Source organism: Protopterus annectens, chromosome 5.part1, assembly GCF_019279795.1.
Source record: "Protopterus annectens isolate FY-2018-M chromosome 5.part1, PAN1.0, whole genome shotgun sequence".
Taxonomy (NCBI): domain Eukaryota; kingdom Metazoa; phylum Chordata; order Ceratodontiformes; family Protopteridae; genus Protopterus; species Protopterus annectens.
The window spans coordinates 753743433-753770645 of NC_056736.1; the positions used below are offsets into that span (position 1 = coordinate 753743433).

Sequence of the window (27213 nt, forward strand, 5' to 3'; positions counted from 1 at the left end):
TTTAGTCAGTATTTTGTATGCAATATTAAGTTGGAGATGAGTGAGATGCTGGGGAAGTTCAAGCCAGTTAAGCATTTTAAGTGGAGTGCAGTGGTGTGTGGAAAAAAGAGAGTTTGTTGCAAATTTGGCAGTTTTGTTGTAGCATATTTTTGGCTTATTTTTTAGTGAAGATTGAAGGTTGATTAGTAATGGGTCACTGTAAAGAAGTGAAGGTATAAGGAAGGTACAGGTGAGGATTTGTCTAGTGGGGGGAAACAGGAGCAGCTTGTGTCAGTAGAGAAGGCCTAGTTTTTTGTGTGTTTTACTAATGCAGGTTTTGAATGTGTAGGTCAGATTTTAGGTTTTCGTCGATTATGAATCAATGTTGTATAACAGACTAATTCAATTTCTTTGTGGTTCAGGGAGAATATGTTCAGTCAAGGTTTGCTGACTGGAGTTTGTTTCTTTGGAGTGAATATTGTGAGCTTGGTTTTATTGGGGTGCAGCAACAGGTAGTTATTGTGTAGCCAGGTTTCAACAGTGGTGAAAGTTGCTTGCATGATGTGTTGTAGTCGTGTAGGGTTCTCAGCAGAGCAGATAATAGTGGAGTCATCTGCGTGCACAAGAGACCCTTGCTGGACAGAGGGTTGAAGGTTGCTGATAAAAATGTTAAATAGCAGCGGTCCTAATATAGATCCTTGTGGATTCCTGTGAGATTGTGTATATAAGGTGAGATGGACTGATTCCATTTTACAGCTTGTTGTCTGTTGGATAAGTAGCTTTTAAACCAATTCAGCGATGGAGTAGATAGACTGACGTCAGAAAGTTCGGAAAGAAGGAAAGACTGGGATATTGTATCGAAGGCCTTGGACAGACCCAGGAATAGACTGCAAACAATTTTACCAGAGTCATTGGCTTTGTTTACAGCATCCATAAAGGATATTAGGGCAGTGGAGGTACTGTGGCCAGGTCGGAAACCATGTTGCATCTCAGAAAGGATGTTGTATTTGAGGAGGAAGTCTAAAAGCTGAATGTGCACACATGTTTCAAGGAGTTTAGAGATGTTGAACAGTATAGCTATAGGGTGGAAGTTAGAGATATCAGGTGAGTTACCCCTTTTGTGCAAAGGAAGTATATATGCCTTTTTCCAAAGGTTAGGAACATCAGATTCTTGGATGGCTCTGTTAATGATTATGCTGATGGGACAGGAAATACTTTCAGGAGCAATTTTTAGATACTCTGTGGGCAGGCTGTCTGTTGCATTGCAGCTAGATTTAAATTTTTAAAAGGAGTTTTTTTATGGTTGCTGTAGAAAATTACAGTTTTGTACCTACCATAAATGTAGATGTCCGATAGGTATGCATCTGCAGTCCTTACATATGGGTTGTCCTGCCTCAGGCAGCCCTTCGGTCGGCCGGATTCCAAAGTCTGGGTCCGGCGTCGGCTGATGTCGCCCTTTTCCCCGACGTCAGAGCACCTGGGGTATAAAAGCGTCAGCCGACGCCATCTTCCTTAGTTTTTCTTGCCCCAAATGCCAGGTGCCCTCTAAAGAAGGCTAAATTTTGGAGAAATGAATAAATTCAAAATATGCACAGCAATAAAAAAAAAAAACAAATACACCATAAAAGATAACCCCAGCTAGCTAAAATGAGGGATAGGAACCCAAAGAATACCACCGAGGGGTAGGAGGGAGGGAAAACCTGACTGCAGATGCATACCTATCGGACATCTACATTTATGGTAGGTACAAAACTGTACTATGTCCTTCAAGGATGCATCTGCAGTTCTTACATATGGGTAGAGTACCATAGCCAAGCTGGGGGTGGTAGGACCTAAGAAAAGGATGGTGTTGCTCACATGCCCTGCAGGACTGCAGTAGCAAAGCCTGCTGTGGATATGGAATATAAAGGCAAGTTGTAATGCTTGGAAAATGTATGCACAGAGCTCTATGTAGCAGCTTCTAGAATGCCCTTTGTAGCCACTCCTCTTAAGAAGGCTGTGGAGGTGGCTGTTGCTCTGGTGGAATGAGGTCTGATGTTAGCTGGCACAGCTTTTCCATGATAAGAGTAACAGAATCGAATGCAATTTCCTATCCATTTTGAAATTGTTTGTTTGGAAACTGCTTTTCCTTGTACACCAGCAGCATATGCTACAAACAGTTGGTCAGTTTTTCTGTAAGTCTTAGTTCTGTCCAAGTAGTAGCGTAACTGTCTGTGAATGTCCAGGTTATGCAGAAGTTTCTCTCCTTTATTTTGTGGATTTGGAAAGAAAGTAGGCAGGTGGATAGCTTGTTTCAGTGAGACCCTGGATACCACCTTTGGCATGAATGAAGGATTGGTTCTCAAAGAGACTCTGTCCTGATGGAAAATGAGAAATGGTTGTACTGCCATGAGGGCCTGTAACTCAGATACTCTTCTTGCTGAGGTTATGGCCAGAAGGAAGGCAGTCTTCCAAGACAGGAATTGTAGTTCTGAAGATGCTGCTGGTTCAGGTAGAGTTAATTTTTCCAACATGAAGTTAAGGTCCCATGTAGGCACTGGTGGTTTCCTTGGAGGATTGATGTTTTTTATCCCTCTTAGAAACTGCCTTAGCACAGGATGAGAAAATACAGGTGGATCAGTGTTGTACTCTGCTGAAATAGCTGAAGCATGAATTTTTATGGATGAATAAGAAAGGCCATTATGGAGCATTTGTGCCAAGTATTCAAGGATGTGTGGAATGCTCATCACTGTCGGATCTGACCCTTTGCGGTGCTCCAGGTAAAAATCTTTTCCATTTTGCTGAATATGCCTTTCTTGTGGAAGGTCGCCGAGCTTCCATGATGATATCCTTACCCTCTTGGATAGTTTATCCTGAGGAGTCAAGGTATTTTCCAGGCTGTCAGCTGCAAGGTTTTTAGGCTGGAGTGCAGAGTTTTGTAATTGTGCTGTGTCAGAAGAAGTGGCCATTGTGGTAGAGGCCACGGTTTCGTGCGTAACATGCTCTTTAACAGTGGGTACCAGTGTTGTCTTGGCCAGTCCGGAGCTATCAGAATCACTTTTGGTTGCTCTGTCCTGATCTTCAGTAAGACCTTGGTCATTAACAGAAGAGGTGGGAATGCATATACTGTTAGAGCATTCCAGCTGAAGGAGAGGGCATCCACTTTCCATGCTTGAGGATGGTATGTCTTTGTGCAGAATTTCTTCAGTTGATGGTTGTGGGGGGAGGCAAAAAGATCTATGTCCGGCCTTCCCCATGATTCTGCTATCTGAAGAAAAATGTCTGGATGCAACATCCATTCATGTGGATCCATGGTGTTTCTGCTTAGGCTGTCCGCCAGTACATTGTCCTTTCCTGGTACGAACTGGGAATGCAGCTCTATGTTGAGTTTTAGGGAAAGTTCCCAAAGATTCATTGCCAGCCTGCAAAGAGGGTAGGAATGGGTACCTCCTTGCTTGTTTATGTACCACATAACTGTGGTATTGTCTGTCTTTATTAGCAGGTGACCTTGATGCAGGAAATGTTCGAAGGCCTCGATTGAATGTATCACTGCCAGCATTTCCTTTTGGTTGATGTGCAGGCGCAATTCCTTTTGTGTCCATTGCCCTTGAATACATCTGCCCTTCATGTGCGCTCCCCATCCATGGTCTGAGGCATCCGTTGTAATGGTTTGGCTGATATGTGGCTTGCTGAAAGGCAGACCCATGTTTGACTGGCTTGCTTGTGCCCACCACAGAAATTCCTTTTGAAGGCATGGAATGAGGGGGATCAAAGCTTCTAGGCTGTGACTGTGTTGAGACCATAGACTCCTTAGGTACCATTGTAGTTTCCTCATATGCAGCCTTGCTTGTGGAATCAGAAGAATGCAAGATGCCATAAAACCCAGGGCCTGCAGGATTTTCCTTGCAGTCAGCTGGGTTTGTGTTGTCAGATTTCTGAAATAAGCCAGTAATTGTTCTTGTTTTTCTTCTGTGAGAAAAGCCATTTGGGTGTTTGTATCCAGCTTTGCACCCAGAAAAATTATTCGTTGGGATGGAACAAGTCTTGATTTCTGAATGTTGACTGTGTATCCCAAGGCCTGTAGTTGGCAGATGGCATAGTTTAAGTGTTTTAACAATGTTTGTTGGCTGTCCGCTTGTATAAGGCAGTCGTCCAGGTATGGGTATATTTGAATCCCCTGAAGTCTGCAATGTGCAATTACTGATGCCAGGCATTTCGTGAATACTCTGGGTGCAGTAGATAAGCCAAAGGGCAATGCTGAGAATTGATAATGCTCTGAACCTGCAAGAAATCTGAGGTGTCTTCTGCAACTTTGTCTGATAGGGACATGCAGGTATGCCTCCTTGAGGTCTAGAGTTACCAGCCAGGACCCCTTGCCCAGCATGGGAAGGAGTTGCTGTAAGGTCAGCATTTTGAATTTTGGCACGATGAGATAAGTATTCAGTGCGGACAAGTCCAGAATAGGCCTCCATTGCTTTTCTTTTCTTGGAACAAGGAATAGTCTGGAATAAAATCCTTGGCCTTGTTCTGTGTAAGGAACCTTTTCTATTGCCTTCATTTGTAGTAGGTTGGAAATTTGCTTGAAAGCCTCTGCCCTTTGATTTGGTGGTAGGTTTGGCATGGCTTGTCTTTTTGGTAATGTATGAAAATGGAATCTGTATCCTTTGTCTATTATTTGCAGTATCCATTTGTCCTTTGTAATACTGTGCCAATTGTCTGAGAATAAAGATAGCTTTCCGCCCAAAGGTGCTTCCAACTGAGGCCTGGTTGGCAGAGTCAAAGTCAAGTCATTGAGTTTGTCCTTGTGCAGTAGTTGTAGGTCCTGCACTACCTCTCTGGTTAGGAGGCTGCCATTGACGTCCTCTGTAGGAGTCTCGAGCTTGCTTTGGTGTAAATTTGAGGGAAGTTTAAAAAAAAATTTTTTATAAGAATGTAATGGAAAAGGTTTTATAATAGTTTAGTCCCCAAATAAATAAGCTTCCAATTATTAAGCAAAAAAAATTAAACCTATAGATAACAATACCCCTTAAAGGGGGGGGAAAAATCTTTAAACAAAAACTTTTTAAAATCATTTAAAATACAAAAAAAATAAATATAAAAAATTTAAAAGGGGAAAAAAAATTTTTTTAACTAATAAGATTTATTACTTTCCGTTTTAATTTTTATAGGGGTTTTTATTAGCCCCCCCCTTGGCTCTTAAAAAATTCCCATTCTTTTTTTTTTGTTTCCGGGGGTTGTATACCCCTTTTTGGGGGAAAAAAACTAGCCCTAAAAAAACCCTTTTATTCCCTGGGTCTGGCCTGATTTATTTTTCAAATTGGGTTAATTTCTAATTTCTTTTAACTTTGGTTTCCAAAATAAAAAGTAGCAAAGGGAAAAGTAAAAACCCATTGGTATCAGTCCTCAATTGTTCAAAATGTATTTTCAATAAAGAAGCAGATTTTCAATAAAAAAAAAATTAAAGGCCAAAAGGCTTTTTCCAAGTTCTAAAATTGTTCGGGATGAAAAAAAAGATTTTTAAAAAAGGCATTCAATAAAGGGTGTGCCCCAATTTTCTAAACTTTCTCATTAGAACCCAAAGTTTTTCAAATTTTCTTATTCAGATAAAAAGGGGGGGAAATTTTAATTTTCTTCAGATTTTATCTTGTAGTATCCAATGTTTAGAATTTTCCAAAAAAAAGGTGTTCAGAATAAGGTAGAATTTATAAGCTTCTTCTATATGTGAGTTTACCTCATTGATCTTGTACCCCCTACATACTAATCTCCCTCTTAAATCCTCTAGTTCTGTAGCAAAGCCACTGTCTGTGGGATTTAATCTAGAGGCTCTAATTACTTGGCCCTTCATAATGTTCTTAAAGACAAATGGTGGGTGCATACTTGATCTTATGAGTAATGAATTACAGTGACAGGTTTTTCGGTATACCCCAGTGTTTATAAGTCCATTTGGTAGTCTTTCGATACAGAGATCCAGGAACTCTATTCTATGTGTTGAGAATTGCATGGTGAATTTGAAGCAGCTTGTCAAATTGTTCATAATCATGAACATAGATTGAAGTTCTGCTTCCGTCCCATTCCAAAGGACAAAAAGATCATCGACAAAACGTCGATAAAAAACAACATGTTTTCTGAACAGAGTCTCAGGGAATAATATATGTTCTTCCCAATATGCCAGGACCATATTGGTGTAGCTATTGGCACACGGTGCGCCCATCGCTACGCCATCTAGCTGTCGATATATAGTGTCCTTAAACATAAATAGACTGTTCTCCAAGACTAACTCTAAAAAATGGACTATGAGATCTATCAAAACAATGGTGTAATCGCTATGTTCCTTCAAGTACTCTGTTATATATGTGAGTCCTAATCCATTAGGAATGACTGTAAACAACGACTGCACATCGAAGGTGACAAACAAAAATGCATCGATAGTGTCATGCTGCTTAATGCTTTCATATAATTCAATTAAGAACTGTTGAGAGTCCTTCAAAAGCGTTATTATTCAGAACCCGTCTTAGATGTTTTTCTATGTAAGCAGATAAGTGCTCGGTGATCCAAGCATGGCCCGACACTATTGGTCTCATTGGTGGATCACGAGCATCCTTATGTATTTTTGGTAACCCATTTATAATGGGAATGACAGGTGTCTTGATAGTGAGATAGTCATAAAGATCTTTGTTTATTAACCTACTCTTAAAAATATCTAACAAAGTGTCACCAACATATCTGACAATATCTTGTACAACTTCCATGGAGATAGCCTCATAATATATATCATTCAGCATACATTCCATGTATCTAGTTGAGAAGGATCTGAGGAAGCTACTACAGTGAAAGTGCTTATCCGATGTACATTCATTATAGAATAAATTTGTGGTGTTTTAAATACTTGGCGACATCTACAATTATTTGGGACTACTTCATTCTATTTTATTTTTACTTGCTACGCTCTATCCCATTACATTCTTCAGTAATTTGTTATTTTAACTCTTGGGATAGTAGCGTTTACCTGATTCAGCAGTGGTTTTTACGTATTGATATTTATTATAATGTTGTATGACAGACTAATTCAATTTCTTTGTGGTTCAGGGAGAATATGTTCAGTCAAGGTTTGCTGACTGGAGTTTGTTTCTTTGGAGTGAATATTGTGAGCTTGGTTTTATTGGGGTGCAGAGACAGGTGGTTATTGTGTAGCCAGGTTTCAACGGTGGTGAAAGTTGCTTGCATGATGTGTTGGTAGTCATGTAGGGTTCTCAGCAGAGCAGATAATAGTGGAGTCTTCTGCGTACTGCACAAGAGACCCTTGCTGGACAGAAGGTTGAAGGTTGCTGATAAAAATGTTAAATAGCAGCGGTCCTAATATAGATCCTTGGGGATTCCTGTGAGATTGTGTATATAAGGTGAGATGGACTGATTCCATTCTACGGCTTGTTGTCTGTTGGATAAGTAGCTTTTAAACCAGTTCAGCGATGGAGTAGATAGACTGACGTCAGAAAGTTTGGAAAGAAGGAAAAACTGGGATATTGTATCGACGGCCTTGGACAGACCCAGGAATAGACTGCAAACAATTTTACCAGAGTCATGGGCTTTGTTTACAGCATCCATAAAGGATATTAGGGCAGTGGAGGTACTGTGGCCAGGTCGGAAACCATGTTGCATCTCAGAAAGGATGTTGTATTTGAGGAGGAAGTCTAAAAGCTGAATGTGCACACATTTTTCAAGGAGTTTAGAGAGATGTTGAACAGTATAGCTATAGGGTAGAAGTTAGAGATATCAGTTGAGTTACCCCTTTTGTACAAAGGAAGTATATATGCCTTTTTCCAAAGGTCAGGAACATCAGATTCTTGGATGGCTCTGTTAATGATTATGCTGATGGGACAGGCAATACTTTCAGGAGCAATTTTTAGATACTCTGTGGGCAGGCTGTCTGCTGCATTGCAACTAGATTTAAATTTTTAAAAGGAGTTTTTTTATAGTTGCTGTAGAAACAGTGATGAGTGTGAACTCAAGGTAGGAGGTGGTGGTAGTAGAGTTAGATTGTGAGCTAGGGGAGGGCTGTGACTGGTTTAATGTTGTAGGATTGGTTTGAGCTGGTGTGTTTGCAGTGGGGACTGGAGCCAGTAGTGGGAATGCTGGAGGGGTGTGGATTGGTCAGGTGTGTTTGATGTATGGTAGGTCTGGACGGACTGGCAGTAATATTTACTATGGTGTCTATGAAGTAAGTGTCAAAGAGAGTTGCTATTTGATCTGGAGACTTGTCAGGGTAAGGACAGGGGGTTACTTTTTGTGCATGGGTTTAGGAGGTTACCGATAGAGGTGCAGGATAGTTTGGGGTTATTTTTGTGGTTAATCTGTAACTTTAGGTAATGATCTTTCTTATGTTTGGTTACAAGTTTTTTACCTGGTTGCACAATAGTTTGTAATTTTGTAGGTCTCTGTTGTTATCATGCTTGCGCCATTTTTCCATGCTTTGTCTCTAGTTGTCATAAGCGCTTTAGTAGCTTTAGATAACCAGGGTGCGTGATTAGCTTTTAACCTTTTTATTCTGGGGTGTGCTAGGCTGTCTAATATTTTAAGAAAGGTAGAGTTAAAGTATTGAAGAGCATCATCTAGGGGGTAGTGCTTCTAGGCTATTCCTGTTAATGACTTTAAGGATGAGGTTAAATGTATGAAGGTTAAAGTTGGATAGGTTTCTCACAAGTTTAGACTGATTTTTTTTTGTTAGAGGAGGAGTCGTTCAAGTTATGTAGGTCAGAAGGTAATTAGAGAATTAGGAAGTGTCCCAGCTGATGTGACTTTGGATGGGTCGGAGACTAGGATCCAGTCTAGAACTGAACCTCGTTCAGTTCTGTTGTTGTATCTGGTGGGGGATGTTATAAGTTGGGTGAGGTTACTCAGGTTTATGTTGGAGGTTGGAGATGTAAAGCTGATGTTTGACCAGTTTATGTTTACATTGCCATGTGTTATTGTTTCATTTTTTTATGATTTGGGAAGTCCAAGAAAGTATTTCTTCAAGAATTTGTATAGTGTTATCTGGGCAAATGTACAGCACAATGATGCAGAAGTTTTTAGAGTTGTTTAGCTTTAAAAAGGACAGCAGGATTTCTGTGTCGGAGAATTTAGGAATGTGGCTGAGTAAGTCTATATATTAAACGTGTCTGGGAATAGCGTGGCTATGCCACCTCCTTTTTTATTGCTCTGTCTGCTCTTATGGCAGAGTACTTAGATATTCTGTGTTGTTTATGTTAGGTTTTAACCAGCTTTTGGTGATGGCGAGTGTATCTTTATTGTTTTGAGTGAGTCAGACTTTCAAGTTAGTTACTTTATTGCAGATACTTTGAAGATTGATAGTAGTTATGTTTAATGACTTAACATATTTTTTGGATTGTTATCAGTAGTGGGAATGCGGGGGATAGGACCTGGGTTAGGATGTATGTCCCCACATTTTACTAGTGTTAGGAAATGTGAAGCTAGCAGTTTAGTATGAGCTAATAGTTTGGAGCTGATAATGTGCAGCAGAAGGGTGTGGATGTATCTAAATGGAGAGTTGTGTAGTTTGTTAGGAGAACATGGGCTTTGGTGCAGAGTAGTGGAATTATATTATAGAGACTTGAGTGGTTATTTGAGTAGCTGCTTAATGGGGTAAATGCAGTACTGGTTTCTAATGACTATGTTTAAATTTAGTTTAGAGTTTGTTGGAGGAATTGTAATATTATAGTAGTTATAAGTATAATATCATAGAGGAGTGTAGTGTAGGATATAGAGTGGAGCAGATTTAGTAGGCATTACAGTTTTAGTGGGAGGAAGTGAGGACACAGGAAGTAAAAGGTTTTCATTGGGTTGCTTAAGGTTGGAGGCGTGGTTGGGAGGAATAAATGTAAGAGTAGTGAGGATTAGTGGGAATTAGGGATAGGGTAGGGGAGCAGAGTGAGCTTGAGAGGAGTGAGGGCAAAAGGAGCAGGGTGGACCAGACTGTAGGCAGGTAAGTTAGCCAGAAAATAATTACAGAGGCAGTAAGTGAGTCTAGAGAAATGCTTAGGGCTTAACTAAGGAATAAGAGGGGCAGAAGAGAACAACTTCTGGGAATATAGTTAGAAGGGATCAGAAATGTGTAATAGACAAGGGAGAGGAGGATAGTAGAGCAGAAAAGAAGTTAAATATATAGAGTAGAAGAACAGTGAATAAGAAGTTAAATTAAGGTATGAGGCAGGGGTGAAATATAGCATGAGGAATGGTTCAGTCATGTGCTAGCTGCAGTTAAAACAGATCTCTACCTGCAAGTAGAAGGTAAATAACATACATTAAACTTAAGGTGGTTGTTGCAGGCTTGGTAGAAAGGCACTTGTTTCTGGACTTGATGGAGGGGGTTTAGCAACCATTTCTCTACAGAGAGAACAACATTATAAGTTGGTTGTGTGCTTGGGAGAAAGGCACTTGTTTCCGGACATGATGGGTTAGCAACCATTTCTCTACAGGGAGAACAACATTAAGCTTGGTTGTTGCAGGTTTGGGAGAAAGGCACTTGTTTCTGGACATAATGGAGGTAGTTCAGCAACCGTTTCTCTACAGGGAGAACAGCAATAAACTTAAGTTGGTTGTTGCAGGCTTGGGATTAAGGCACTTGTTTCTGGACTTGAGGGAGGGGGTTCAGCAATCATTTGTCTACAGGGAGAAAAGCCCTGTATTTGCTATTTGATAGCAGCTTCTGGTACACCACTGAGACAGATGCATGTGAGTGAGTTGGACTGAGAAAGAGAAAGATGGCGAGGAGGCCAGAAGAAGTTTTAAATGCTGCAAGTCATGCTGGGACAGCAAAATGGAAAGTAAAAGCATGAAAATAAAACAAAGTTGGAACTGGCAGTATGTGATACTCAGGGCCTTACTACATTCGATGGCACAGTGTTTCACCTCATATCACAAGTATGTGAATGCAGCACTGCTGCTATGAATGGTATAGCCTACAACCTCATTCCATCTAACTATCACGTGTTAAGCACAAGCCAAGGAGTTTGGCACAGAAGAAACACTTCATATTTTAACACATTATTCAATTCAGTATGGCCGATTTGTCTGATGTGTTGACGTCTAAACTATAGGCCTGACTGCATGTGCACCTCAGAGTGTTTCCAAGATATTTGTTTTAAAGTTTTTGGCAAAAGTATATTGAGACACTACACACATTTTCAGTAATTTCACACTTATATTTCCAGTGAGAAGATCCAAGGCCCTTGTACGTCCAAAACATGAGATGTACTTAAGTCTGTCTTTTAATGACAATTATCAGGTACTTTCAGCACAGGAATGTAAGCACAGAGCTCCACAGCTGTTGTTTTTCAGAAGGAGCGATTTTATTGTAAGTCACTCGATTATCCAAAAGTCCCCATTTCTTCAGATACGGTCGGGGACTTTTTACAGTAGTATTGAAAAAAGATAAAACTAAAGTGCAGAGTCATAGATATACTAAAATAAAAACAAAATTGCTCTATATACATGTTCTTGTAATAAAATTATAAAACAATAAAATGAGCAGTAAGCAATTTCATCACAAAGATATATTTAGTCAAGACTTCATCAGACTAATTATTAAAAGTGCATTTATTGACAGCAGTTTTGCTTTTATCAATCAGTTAAATGGCAACAAACCTACTCATCCTTTCAACTAGTTACTACAGGTGTCCCTCAGGGCTCTATTCTGGGTCTTCTATATAATATATTTATTAATGACCTCCACACCACCACTCGTCATGACAGTCTAATTCAGTATGTAGATGACTCAACATTAATATGTGCAGCCTCAACAATAAATGAGCTCCAAGACATTAATCAAAAATATTTCTCCTCTGTAGAAACCTGGCTCAAAAAATCAAACCTCCTACTCAACCCCAAGAAAACTAAGTTAAGGCTTTTCACCTCAAAAAGTTGCCAAAATGAAAAGCTATATATTTACCATAAAGTCAGAAAATAATACTGTTACTGAAACTGTAACTCACAATAAACTTCTATGTGTTATAATAGATGACAATCTCAAATACGAACAGCATATACTGCACACCATTAAATCTACACACCAGAAACTAGGCTCCCTTTATATGATCAATGGAATCCTTACAGATACTGCAAAAAAGACTCTAGTCACCACCTTCTTACTGCCAATTCTCTTATACACCAGTCCTATCCTCCTCTTCTTCTTTTGGCTGCTCCCATTAGGAGTCACCACTGTGGATCATCACTCCACAGAACAACTGGCAGTAGAGTTTTACTGTGTCAAGTTGCCAGCCTGACTGCCATCCTTCCTCAGAAGGCATACACACACACACACACCTAGAGACAATTTAGAATGTCCAGTCCACCTGCAGCATGTCTTGGGAATGTGGGAGGAAATCAGCACACCCTGGGGAAACCCACATGACCACAGCGTGGACAGTTAGACTCCACACAGAAGGCACCCCAGCCAAGAATCGAACCGGAAAACCTGTTGCTGTGAAGTGACAATGCTAACCACTGCACCACTGTGCCACCCACACTGCTCCTATTCTAATAAACTTAAACAATACTCAAAGAAAGAAACTTGCCTCCTGCTACAACAGAATAGATAAATTTGCCACCAATCTCCCTCAAAGGATCCACCATTGTCTTATCTTAAAGCAATTAAACTGGCGTGAACTGCACAACTACCTAACATATTCACAACTGACTACAGCACACAAACACATTCATCATCCAGAAAAATGCCCTGAACTACATAAGTTATTACTACCCTACTGTCCCGTAGGGGACCTCAGTTCAGTAACAAATTATTACTTATAAATAAGTCAAATAATGTTGCAGGAGACTCACTCTACTCTCAATACATTGCTAAACTCTGGAATAGTTTCCCACACAAATAAAACTCTCCGAAAAACTCAGTTTTTTTAAACCACTGCTTAAATGACATCTTAACAAATCCTGGTCCAGTACCTGCTCATCACAAGGTTAAAACTTTGTGTTCACTGTATGATACTCTCCAAATACTCTGCTTAAACAGAATATTCTCTACCTCTTACTGAAATGCAAAACAATTTTTATACCAAATTGCTGCCTGTAACAGTCCACTAAGTTGCATGTATGCATTCTCTTTAGTAAATGTAACTACTGTTTGTGTATAAATGTAAACAGAAATATAACTACTCTGTGTCTGACTGGAACTTAGTATAATGTAATCATAGGATCATAGGAAGTTACTAGGCTAATAACCCTAGGTTCCTTACAGGCCTAGCCAAGTTCTACCCTTATTTCCACGATCAGTACCTAATGCCTATGTCCAAGAGGGGGTACAGGTGGAATCCCTTAGGTGAATTTACAGTTACCCATCCAATCGTCCAGACTGCATTTGAAGAGGGCTAGTGAGATGTTCTGTTTAACATGAAGTGGGAGTCTGTTTCAAAGGTGTGGTAACCTCCATGTGGCAAATCTGTCCCTCCTGCAGGTTCTATTACTGTCACATATGAGGTTAAGGTATTTAGAGCAAGTAACCCATGTACCATTTGACTTATGGATATGCAGCATTTCCAGTAAAGCAGGGTCAGAGATTGCCTTATATGCAAGGCAGAGATCACCTCTGAGTAGTCTGTATGAAACAGAAGTAAGGGACAGTGACTTCAGACAATCCACACAGGACAGTGACTTCAGACAACCCACACAGGACAGTGACTTCAGACAAACCACGTAGGACAGTGACTTCAGACAATCCACACAGGACAGTGACTTCAGACAATCCACGTAGGACAGTGATGTCAGACAATCCACATAGGACAGATGCTGAAGACCTTGAATTTTCCTTGTGAGGAACCCTTGTGGTCTCTCCAATTGCTGCAGGTGCTTGGAAAGGTACATACCAAAAGGGGCATTGTACTCAATTACTGACCTGATGAGGGAAGAGTACAGGGAGGTTAGAACTTTATTTTTTCTGGAGACAATGCCCTTACTTATGAGATGAGCAATATAGAATGCCCTTCTTACCACTGTGGAGACATGGTGATTAAAGTTAAAACTGCTGTGTACCTGTGTGCTCAGGTCTCTCACCACTGAGTGCATACTTAGGGTGTTGCTATTGATGTGGCAGTTAGCAGGAATATCTCTCTCACTGAAAAGGATGATAATACATTTTTTTTTGCACTGAGTTTAAGGCCATAACGTTGGCACCAATCATTTGTTTGTGTAAGACCCTCTTGTAGGATGTTGACATCATTTAGAGATTCTATGACTGCTCCCAGTTTGCCGGTAAGTGACTCATTTAATGATATAAGGGTTGATATCTAGTTTTTTTTTTAATTTCTCTAAATCTTTTGGGTTTCTAATACCATGACAGGAATGGACCCCATTCCTAAGTCAAAGTGTGATTAAAGATCATGAAATTAGTATTGTTTCAATCTTTGATATCAGCCAAAAGTGCTCTTTGCAGCACCCACAATGTGCCCAGTAATAACTCCTTCTGCAATTCGTATGGATTTACATGTATGGGTAACATATCTAAGTACAACTGTAGATTCTTTTTATAAGACCCGTTGCTCCTACTACTATTGGGACTTTCTGGGTGCCTTTCTTCCACATTGCTCTCGTTTTGCCTGCAAATCTTGATATATTATGACTGTGTCTCTCTGTATGCAAAACACTGTAGTCACTGAGTGTAGCGATTTCATTGATCAATGCTTGCTCTGTCTTCTTTTCATGGACCTCTATTTCTGGTTTTCTCATGTGTATCTTTTGAACTGTTAGTAATGGGTGATCCCATGTGATGTAGACGTCATCATTTCCTATGATGCTTTGTAGCTCATGTTTCCAGTGCTTTTCAGCCACTTCAGTACAATAATGTTTGCACAATTCCCAGTGCAACAGTCTTGCCACATTATTATGCCTTTCTGTATACAATCCTTCTGCCATTAGTATATCACAACCAACAACAAGGTGCGTGACTGTTTCCAATTCTGTTTTAAAAAAAAAACTACATTCATCTGTTTCTCTCACATGTTCAATGGACTTTGTAAACCAACATGTACGTAGCCCAGTATCTTGGGCCTCCAATATTAACCTTTCATCTCTTTGTTTGAATTTGCCTCTCATTAACCATCCCTGCATTCGATCCTGATCAACATGAGGTTCTTCCAGAAGTTTTCTATACTTGTAACTACATTTATGCATTTTCCACATTTCTTGCCTTCTCATCTGATCCTTCACCTTATATTCTTTCTTTCTTCTGTTCTTTTTTAGCACATTCAGTTGCTGCCTGATTTTTATATACTTCTGGTTCGATTTCCATTCCTGCTTGATGTCAATATGTTTCTGTTAGACTAAGCTGGGAAGTCATCTTAGATTTATTCTCTTCATGTTTCAAAAATTTCACTACGTTTGGGTCTTGTGAGGACAGCGGGTATGTATGCAGTCCCACGATTGCAGATTTATACATGTAATCAGTTTCAAGGAGACCCATACCTCCATCAGAACAGGGAATATATAGTCTTGGTATGCACTGATTTTTTATAAATCATTTGGTGAGCATGAAGCATCCTTCTTGTTTTCCTGTCTAATCTATACAACACATTTTGGGGCCAGTCAGTCTCTCCAAAACTGTAAGTTAGGACAGGAAGAGCAAATTGGTTTATAGCTTGAATTTTCGTCCTAGATGTCAATGCTGTTTTCAGGATTAATTCTAAAATATTCCTTATTAAGTTTTATTCACATTTGTACATGTTTTGACCCTTTATCAATTCCCAAATATTTATACACTCTTTTCTGCTCAAGTTCTTTTATATCACATTCTTGTCCCAAATCTTGGTGCTGCAGTTTTCCTGCTTTAAAGGTTGTTTTTTGCACATTTATCAAGACCAAATGACATTCTTATATCATCTGAAAAAGTTTTGACTACCTGCAGTTGTGCCTTCAGTTCTTCATCTGCTGAGCTATACAATTTTAAATCATCAACAAAAGGAAGATGTTAGGTCTTTATAATTTGTTGTTTTCTTGGAGCCAAATTATAGCCATGGCCTAATCCATTAAGTAGACAGCTTAAAGGGTTAAGGACAAGACATAATAGCAGTGGTGACAGGGATTCACCCTGGAATATCCCCGTTTAAATTTTTATCCCTGGAATAATACTTTGTCCTTTATCATGGCTTTATTGCAAAAGTGGTTTGCCACTGTTTCATGGCTACTGTGATGTAGTTAATCAGTGTAGGGTGTATCTTACACATTTTTTAATCACTGTTTTATCCATGAATGTGGGATAATATCAAATGCTTTTTTGTAGTCAATCCATGCCATACTTGGATTCTTCCCCTTTTTACAGTTCTCCATTATGACTATATTTAGCAACAGATGATCCTTTGTTCCATATGACTTTCTTTTATTACCCTTTTGTTCTACTGCCATGATTGAGTTTTTTCTAAATGACTATAAATTCTGTCGGCATCAGTTCTAATATATAGTTGATACGTTGTCAGCAGGACAATTATTGTTCTATAATTTTTAGGGTAGCTTGCAGGTTCACTCTTAAGTAGGAGCATTGTTTTACCTGTTGTTAGCCATGTTGGTATCTGTTCGGGGTGTGCATATAAATATTTTTTACTCATGGCTAAATCTTCGTGCAAAGATGTTTTAGTCTTCAATTAATAGACTCCTTTCCCCAGGAACAACCAAAACTCCTACCCCTCTCAATGCTGACCCAGACAACCCCCACCTAACTGCAAATGCTTTTAACTCTTTCTTTACTGACTCTATCCAAACCCTAGCCAGACAAATGAACACCGATAATGCCTTCCCTCCAAGTAACTATATGGACCCTTCCTATAACTTTAAACTACAACCTATCCCCACATTTTTCATCTACAGACTTATTCACAAACTTAAGCCTTGTACCCCCTCGGCTGATAAGCTCCCGTCTCTATATCTCCAAAAGGCTGCCAAAGTAATCGCATACCCTATATCCATACTCATAAACAGGAATATCCAAGAGGGATCCATCCCAGATATCTGGAAAGTCTCCCACATTATCCCTTTACACACAACTATAGACCAATTGCTCTCCTTTCTCCATTAGCAAAAATTATGGAAAAATGTATTCACCGGCAACTTCTACAACATCTCTCTCTGCACAACATAATAGCAAACTGTCAACATGGTTTTAGACCTCATCACAGTACTACCACTGCTCTCTTATCGTTTGTAGAAACCATCAATAAGAACCGCAATAGTAACCTCTTCTGCTCTCTTTATTGACCTCTCTAAAGCTTTCAACATGGTCAACCACTCCACCTTAATTAACATACTTGAATTTGATAACCTAGCCACTAAATGGTTTAGATCTTACCTTAGCAATAGACAACAGGCAGTTCTATGGGAGAACCAAATTTCTTCTCTTCTACCCGTTAACATTGGTGTCCCTCAGGGCTCTATTCTTGGACCACTTCTTTTCTCCCTTTTCATTAATGATCTCCATTCTGTAATCCCTCAAGCTACCTGCATGCAATATGCAGATGACTCTACCCTTATCTGCTCAGCATCCTCTCCTACTGAACTTTCTTCACTTACTCAAAAGATCTTTAACTCAGTTGAAACATGGTTTTCCAAATGTTCCCTCCCACTAAATGCCAAAAAAACTAAACTTCTTCTTTACTCCCACCACCCTCCTTAGACTTCACCATCTCCTCAAATAATGCCACTGTCATATCACCTGACCCTACAACTAAGCTGTTAGGAATAACCATCTCTTTGATCAACACATTAATAACACCATTAAAACTGTCAACAGAAAAATAGGATCCTTATATCGTATTAAACCCTTCCTAACTGCATCCGCCAGAGCCAAGATTGCCCACACCCACCTACTGTCTACTCTTCTTTATGCTTCACCTATATTTACCAACCTTAGGAAAGCCAACCTTAACAAACTGGCAACATCCTATAACAACATTGCCCATTTCGCCACTGGCAACCCCTTCAGAACCCACCACGGTCTTAACCTGAAACAACTAGGCTGGCTGGAATTCCAAAACCATCTGCTAATCCCACAACTTAATATTGCCCACAAAATACTGCACCAGCCTTCCAACACCCCAGTACTCTCAAAACTTTTAATCCCATACAATAATCTTAACTCCCTTCGCTCTTCTAGGAAACTCATGGCTAGTTTAACAAAGTCCAATAACTCAGCTGGTGACTCTCTTTTTTCTAATACAGTAGGAAGTAGCTGGAATCTGCTACCTAGTGACATAACACTAATCTCATCACTGCCTCTCTTCAAACAAAGAATCAAAGATTACTTGCATAGTCACTGGCTATGTTCCTGTACTAAACCCGACTAAACTTTTCTACCTATACTCTATCTCTTTTCTCCCCTCATCCTCTTTTCCTCTTCTTTGAATAGCTATTTCTATTTTCTAGGCTATTCCTTTACCCTTTTCAAAGTTTGTTTAAATCTTTAGGTCTTTTTTCTTTTTATTCACCCGCTTTTTCTAACTTCAATCCTATTTCTCCTCTCTTATATATGTTATCTTTTTTTCTTTTACAAAGATTAACTTCTTTTACTCCCCAACTCACCTTGCTCTCTGTTTAGTTCCCCTATATTAGATCATTTATAGGAAATGTTGATAGTTCCTATTTGTAAATAATTTTTGTTTGGGAACTTTCTTAATGGTCTCTGCATTTGTGTTGCTATTTTTTGTTTGTATTGATTTGCTCGTTTTGGATAATTTTCTTTGTATTTTGTGTGGAGCTTTTCTCCCCGGGCCTCTACTGAAAATGGAAATATATCCAGCTAGACTAGCCCGGTCAACAAATGTAAAATAAATAAATAAATAAATAAAATGTTAATACTTTTAGCCAGAAGTTAGATACTGCATCTGGGCCTGGGGGTTTCCAACTGGAGGATTTTCTTAACTTTATCTCACTCTCTCCGTAGCTGTTACTTCATCCCATTTCATATCCTGTACCTTTAAACTTCTTATTCTTTCTTTTACTTTTTCTATCCATTTAGCATCTTTGTTATGTTCCTCGGGATCTTCATAGATATTTCTCCAAAATGTATTTAGTTCTTCATCTTTGGGTGGTCTTTCAATTCCTTTTACATTGTTTTCCAGTTCTCCTTAGAGCTTTTTGCGGTCATCAGTAAATTGCTTATTTTGTACTTTTCTTTTATATTTATCTATGTATCTTCTAAGTGTTTCTGCCTGTGCTGAGATTTTCAGTTTATTATTTGCAATGTGCAAGACAGATGCTGATCAATTATAATACTATGCATTGCTTTTATCACGTCTTATCTTTCTAACTATTTTTGTTGATCTGGAATAAAAAAAAGAACAGTTCACCAGTGTAACCAAAATAGGCAGTATTCCAATAGAGGCTGTCCAAATTGTAAACCATGAAGTACCAAATTCAATCCACAGCAATTCGCTTCATAATTTTATTTGCTCACAAAATACAATGCATTTTTGTTGATCTGTTCCCTCTTCTATACTCTTCCAACAGTGACACTTCTTGCCTTAATTGCTTTATAGTTTTCTCTGTTTGATACTTCCACGATGGTATTCGCTTTCGCCCCCTCTTTTCCCTCACTACCCTGTGTTCTTATGGTAGAACTTTATCAGTTATTATTTAGCTGCACAGTAATATGTCCTGGTTACTTCTGTTATATTGCATGGATCTGTATGAATAATCCTAATTACTGTTTTCATTTGTTTTATCAAACCTCTGACTTTTTGGGTTTTATTGACCTTCTGCAGTCTATTTCTTTCATTGATCTTAATATATCTATCTATCGCTATTAAATCAAGCAGCTGTTCTCTTAGCTTGTTTTCCGTTTCCTGTGGGCATTCTATAGAAAGTTCTATAGCATCTTCCTGTGGTACATTCCCTTCAGTTTCATCCTGTATCATCTGTTGCTCTGTCATATGGGAACTCACTGGCCTGTCACTCCTCATCGCTAACTCTGTAAGAGTTGCCACAGTTTCTTTTTCCTTTCCTTGCTGTCCAGCTTCACATGAACATTTACCCTAGTTTCCTGTGGAAGGCTCCGAAATATCTTCACATGGGAATGACCCAGTTGCTTCCCATTCCACTGGTTTCTCCTTAATTTGGATGTCCATTGTTCTATCATGCTGTGGTGTTTTCTGAGTTGGATTTTCTACACTGAAATCTTCACTTCACAGGTGCTTCATAATCTCAGTTTTTACTTCTTTAACTTTTCCATTACTAATCTCCTTTTCTACTTTTCCTCTTTGTTTTATTTTTGTATTGTAAAGTTTTCCATGTCCGGATTCCTTTTTCTGTCTTCAAATATCTTTGGTGCTGCTCTTTTTGTATTGGTTAGTTTTGCTTTCTCCTTTACGTAAATATTACACCATATTAAATCTCTTTACCTTTCCCATGTCCATATTTCTTGTTCACGTCTCTTGATCGTCTTGCTTTTCCTTATTCTGGGGACTCACTCCATCATGCTGGGATGTAGTCTGTGTTAGACCTTCTACATTAAATCCTTCACTTCACAGGCACTCCATAACTTCAACTTCGATTTAATTTTCCATATCCGGATGCCTTTGCCTGTATTTCTCCTCAAATATATTTGGGGTACTTTCTTTATATTGATTAATTTTGCTTTCTCCTTTGCATAAATATCGCACCATATCAAATCGCTTTCTTTTCCACGTCCATATTTCTTTTTAATACTTTTCAAGTATCTCTCGGTTTTGTTGTTTATATTTTTGCCTTCCATAGATGCTTCTTTTTCCAAACAGATCAAGGTGATGCTATTTTTTTTTGTTGTGAAATGTTCCATATCTGGATGCCTTTGCCTGTATTTCTCTTTGAATATCTTTGGGGCTGCCTTTTGTGTTTAGATTAATTTGGCTTTTGACTTTGTATAAATATAACACCATATGAAATCTCTTTCCCATGTTCATATTTCTTTTTTATACTTTTCAAAAATCTCTATGTTTGCACTTCCTCAGATGCTTCTTTTTCCAAACAGATCAAAGTTTCTTGGTCTATGTAATGTTTTTCACAAATCTGTTGTATTAATGAACACAAATTTTTATTTGAAGCTTCTGACAGTATTTCTTGTGGACGTATTTTTCTTTCCTCTAATTTCTCTTAATCTTTTTGTATACCTTGTGTCTGGAAATTCTGCGCTTTTTGCATAATAGTAAGCTATTATGATACCTAGCCGAGTGAGTTTGTCAATGATGTCTTAAGCAAATGGAGATTTTCTCCCTGGGCCTCTGCTGAAAATGGGTATTAACCAGTCAGACTTTTCTGGTAAACAAAGACAAATAACTACCTACATTTTAATTTTTACAGTAGGCCATAATATACAGAGGTGCAGAATATGGACATGGTGCACATACACATAACGTGTCACTGGATAGCCACACTCCTAATAAAATATTAAAAGAAAATGTTTTATGCCTGTTCCAGTAGACTGAAAGTAGAGTACATTTGGGAAGAGGATTACACAGAATAAATGCATCCATGAAAGAAAAAACTGTTTAGACTTCCTTCTTCTTGACCTTAGTGTTACTCTGTGTTTCATAGTGTTTATGAAAGCTCTTCTTACTTTGAAGTGAGAAAATGCAAGGTAGTCCAAGGCATCTTCTAAGCTGCTCTGGTCCTCTGTCCTCCAACTCCCATAGGATTGTCGAAAATGGTAAGCTGCCTCCTCCAGCCACATTAATGAGTGGTAATAATCCTGCATATCGTAGGCCGTCTGAAAAAGAAAATCACTGCGCTTAACTTAGCAAGTCCATTTCATTTTATACAACTCTGTTGTGTACAAACATTCATATCAATGAATGGCAGTAATTCTCAGTATCATAGGCTGTGTGAAAATAACACTGCTGTGATAGTAAGCATAGCTAATTCTGCACGACTCTATCATCAATGAACTACCACATTAATTAGTAGTAATAATGCTGATTACCACAGGCTGTCTGCAAAAGAAAAAAACTTGCAGTGAATTCTACAATATTTGGTCATCTCTGTACACAACTGTAAAACTCAGAAATATGGTTAAACAGATGCAAGGTGGTTTCATTTCCTAGGGAAAAAAGTAACTCATAGCTACATTGACCCTAAAAATGGTAATCATCATATGATTTTGTTTTGACTGTACTAGATTCTTTATGGAGCTGCATCATAGGTAGTAATTATAATGTTAACTTTTTAACAATGTATGCATTTCTTAAACAGGTAGACCTCACTTGGTAGCAATGCCTGTTGCCAGTAAGTGATCTAGAAGCAAAGTGATTACTAAATAACTTGTTCAAAGTCACATGGCATGCAAATGGAAACTAAGAGACTCAAACCCAAAATGACAGAGTGAAGCTTGTTGTCATTTCATTGCTTTAATGTAAGCAGAACAGCAGTAGAAAATTAAGAATTTATTGAAGGCAAAAATTATGGAGCTCTAATATCCTTTAATTTTTCACAATATGAAAATTATCTGAGTCAACAAATATTTATAATTAGATAAATACTGGTTTGAAGCATTCTTGTAAATGATAATGTTGATGTAATGAGTAGCCAGTTTGCCAAGGTCTAAAGCAACTAAAGGTCTAATGGCAGAGTATGCAATGCCTACTAATGAAATGCCTTATTACACAATCAGTCTGTTTTACATAAATTTGCATTTAAGTTTCACTGAGCAAGTGATAAATCTGTCTGTGCAGTTTGTATCTTGAAATCATGTCTAGTTTAGTTTATTTATTTAGTTTGTTTGTCAAAGACCAGCTTGCTGAAGTCTTGTCATTCAGTTCTAGCTGACTGAATGGAATCTGCAGGTGTTTTGTGAAGGGCTTTGCTACCACACATGTGCTGGCCCCTGAAAAACCCTCTATACTATAACTATCAAATGTCATAAAACCCTGGGGTAAGTTATAATATAATGTGATCAAAATTCCTTTTAAGTTAGCTGGTCTAGACTGACCAGTACATGAAGAACTGTAGTAACAGACTGGCTGGTTATTGCTATGACCCACACATGTAACATTTTCTCTTTTTCTCTGTACTGTACAGTCTTTTAAGCACCATTTTACATAATCTTTTCTTGTTTAAGTAACTGTTTTTCAGAAATACACCTTTCAACATTTTGTTAAAGCCAGAGATTTGGAATTGGAAAGGACATATATTAGTTGTGGGGGATCCAGATTTTGCTACTGCCAGAGATTTGGAATGAGAAAGGCCATATATTAGCTGGGGGATCCACTCCTGACATTTTGAGGTACAGCTACTGCCCTGTGCTCCTAAATCAGTGATGTGATACAATGGATAACTACAGAATGGTGAGTGACAGCATGCAACATGTGGACAGCATGCAACACGTGGGCAGCATGCAACACGTGGGCAGCATGCAACACGTAGACAGCATGCAACACAAAGACAGCATCCAACATGTGGATAGCATGCAACACATGGACAGCATGCAACATGTGCACAGCATGCAACACATGGACAGCATGCAACATGTGCACAGCATGCAACACAAAGACAGCATCCAACATGTGGACAGCATGCAACACATGGACAGCATGCAACACGTAGACAGCATGCAACACAAAGACAGCATCCAACATGTGGATAGCATGCAACACAAAGACAGCATCCAACATGTGGACAGCATGCAACACATGGACAGCATGCAACATGTGCACAGCATGCAACACAAAGACAGCATCCAACATGTGGACAGCATGCAACACATGGACAGCATGCAACACGTAGACAGCATGCAACACAAAGACAGCATCCAACATGTGGACAGCATGCAACACAAAGACAGCATCCAACATGTGGACAGCATGCAACACATGGACAGCATGCAACATGTGCACAGCATGCAACACATGGACAGCATGCAACATGTGCACAGCATGCAACACATGGACAGCATGCAACATGTGCACAGCATGCAACACATGGACAGCATGCAACATGTGCACAGCATGCAACACATGGACAGCATGCAACATGTGCACAGCATGCAACATGTGGCTCATACTGTCAGTTAACTAACTGGCACTTGGAGGTTTGAACTAATATTTCCTTTTATACTCTAAAATTACTGAAACATTTATCATGTTCTAACTGCCTCTGGCACGTACTTCTGATGGATTTATATGTTTTCTTTCTTTATATAGTATTTGTGCATGTTACTTAGCAAATTACTGCTTTTTCATATGTGTGGAGCAGTGTCCGACTGATTGTTTTGCATACTTGCAAGTATTAGGAAAGAAAATAAGCTGGGTCCATTGAAAAGCCTGAGGCTTAAATCACGACAATACTATGTAACCTCCAAGTGCTCCTCTCAGAAAAGTGAATGACAACAAACTGATCTGCCAAAGTTACCAACGCATTACAGTGAGAACAACGGAATATTCTGATTATGGGTGTGGTGAGCATGTTTTGTGTTTTTAATTTTTTTTTCATTTATTAACAGGGAAAACCAACTGGACACAAGTGTCCCTTTTCAGGGATGCCTTTTAAGCACTGTCTGGTAAAATGACCTCCTCAGAGTCATACAGCAAGCAAATGGAGGTGGAAGGCATCGAACTCTGTAATTTTACAACAGTTTTACAAATTGTCGTATAACTTAACACTTGTTTGTAACACAGAAAGGTTATCTGTCTCTCTAGCACATTTCAACTTCCCCTTGCATGCCCCTTTTTCTGTTTTATCACTGCTCATCTCCGATTTTCATGATGACTTACTTGGTCTTCTAGTTCATCGCGCTTGGACACCCAATTCCACGTGGCCGTTATTATTTAAAAATGACTTTCGAATGTACAAAACCTTCAGTACTGAAACTGCACCCTTCCTCCTTTGCCTCTCTTTCTTTTTCAGCTATTTGTCATTGTATCAACATCTGAGTATTGTGGACCCATATCACACTGCCCCTTTCCCCTCACATCCTCAGATGAAAATATGTTTACACTCTCCATCCTCTCTGAATACCAGCTGTCGTCTGTTCCCTTTATTACTCTTGTACTCTGCTGTCCATCCTCTCTGAATACTCACTGTCTGTTCCCTTTATTACTCTTGTACTCTACTGTCCATCCTCTCTGAATACTCACTGTCTGTTCCCTTTATTACTCTTGTATTCTTCCTCTACACAATTGAGCTCATTCTTGCAATGGGGACGTTTACAGAAAAAGGAATATTTTACTGTACTCTCACCACTTAACAGTATAATATAAACTTGGCAAGAACAAATATATTTCTGATACCCCAAGTAGAGCATTTGTTTCAGCGTTATTTAGAAGTGATAGGGACTGTATCTGTGTTCCGACTACTTATGTTCATAAATGCAAACTGGCATAACTCTCTCACCATGAATGGATGGTCAGACAAAAGGTCATCACTTCCTCAGACCTTTGGATTTGCATTCCATATGTTGACAAACTATCAGCTGTTTTATGACTAGTGTTTAAGTCTGATTACATCATGATTTCTAATCTGATGAGACAAGAGCTGCTAAATAAAATCCACAAATTGCATCTGGGCATCACAAAGTATAAAGAAAGGGCAGGAGGTATGTTATTTTGGTGAAAATTGCTACAGCAAGTTGAAACATTAGTGCAAAGCTGTGGGATGTATGCCAAAGTCAGAAAACAAAACAGAGAAGGAGACACAAGTCCAGGTGAAGGGTCATGGTATGGTACTGTAGGACTACCATGGAGTATTGTAGGACTGCCATGGAGTATTGTAGGACTACCATGGAATATTGTAGGACTGCCATGGAGTATTGTAGGACTACCATGGAGTATTGTAGGACTGCCATGGAGTATTGTAGGACTACCATGGAGTATTGTAGGACTGCCATGGAGTATTGTAGGAACAGATCTTTTCTAACATAATAATCAGTATTAAGTATCTTCTGTGAGTTACTATTCAGAATACTCAAAAATCTGAAAGACACTTTAAGCACTGTAGTGATTACTGTACTTAAAAACATATTCTCTCATCATGGCATACCAAAAGAAATGATTTTCGATAATGAGTTGCAATTTATCAGTACAGAGTCATACTTTTTCACAAAAATTGGAAATTCAGACATGTACAATTGATGGACATGTTTAACAAAAATGTTAAGCTGATAATAGATTTCTGGACATACCATCATAACCATTCCATTGACAGTAAAAGCTGATGCAATAACATTACAGAACAGTCCCACCTTCCACAAACAGTGGCACACAAGCTGATACAATAACATCACAGAGTAGTCATACCTGCCACAAATAGTGGCACACAAACTGATGCAGAACATGGATGGAACAGAAGTGAATTCTCTATGCAGCCCTGCAGGTAGAAATGGCATCAGCCTTAGCTCATGAAGGTGCATAGAGTTGCACAGTATAATACAACATGTTGCCACCGTCAATCACACACAGAAACATCTATCTTGGCTTCCCTCATGGAGATGTTACAGCTCACCCATATTTCTTGCATGTACATGTCCAGAAAATTACATATATAAGGGGGCTGTAGTTATGGTGTTGGGCTCTGGTAGCTGTACGGCATCTGCCTGACAAGTCCAGTGGGCACCCTCTGTGGGTACCACTCTTTTGCTTCTGTGCCTGGTATTTTCAAGGGGACCCCTGCATAGCTCCAGTGATAGGATGTCCATTTACTGAAATAAACGGGTCTATGTCATATAATTAAACTTCCAAAATTTCAAACACCATATTTTCAAACTTGGAAGTTCGAAATGTGACAACATCGAAACCTCAGAACAGCGAATTTTTTCCAGGGAAAAGATTTGCTATTCCGAAAAACACACACACAACACAAGCACACCAAAAACCTAATAAACCTACACTAAACCTTACATACACAACTATCTGTGCACTAACCTTAACCCAAACCCTAACCCTAAGGTCCATCACTATTGCACACTTACCTTACCCGCACGCTAACCCTAAAGTCCGTCACTTTCACACGCTTACCTTACCCGCACCCTAATCCTAAAGTCCGTCACTATCACACACTTACCTTATCCACACCCTAACCCTAAAGTCCGTCACTACTGCACACTTAGCTTACCCGCACTCTAACCCCAATGTCCATCACACTTACCGTACTCACACCCTAACCCCGACGTCCGTCACACTCGCACACTTACCTTACCCGCACCCTAACACCAACATCCGTCACACTCACACACTTACCTTAACCTGATTCATAACTTTCGCACCACAGTGAAGAAAATGTCGAAGCCACAGAAACAGACAACTGAAT

At 39.1% G+C, this 27213-nt stretch overlaps 1 protein-coding gene across 2 annotated transcripts in view; it reads right to left on the reverse strand.

Moving 5' to 3' along the window:
- P4HA3 (prolyl 4-hydroxylase subunit alpha 3) overlaps positions 1-27213 on the reverse strand; it is a 1158229-nt gene that overhangs the window by 773750 nt on the left and 357266 nt on the right. For both annotated transcript variants that reach the window (XM_044073397.1, XM_044073396.1), the window contains exon 4: positions 21536-21685. In XM_044073397.1, coding sequence (XP_043929332.1) covers positions 21536-21685 — 150 coding nt within the window. The remainder of the gene's footprint in view (positions 1-21535; positions 21686-27213) is intronic.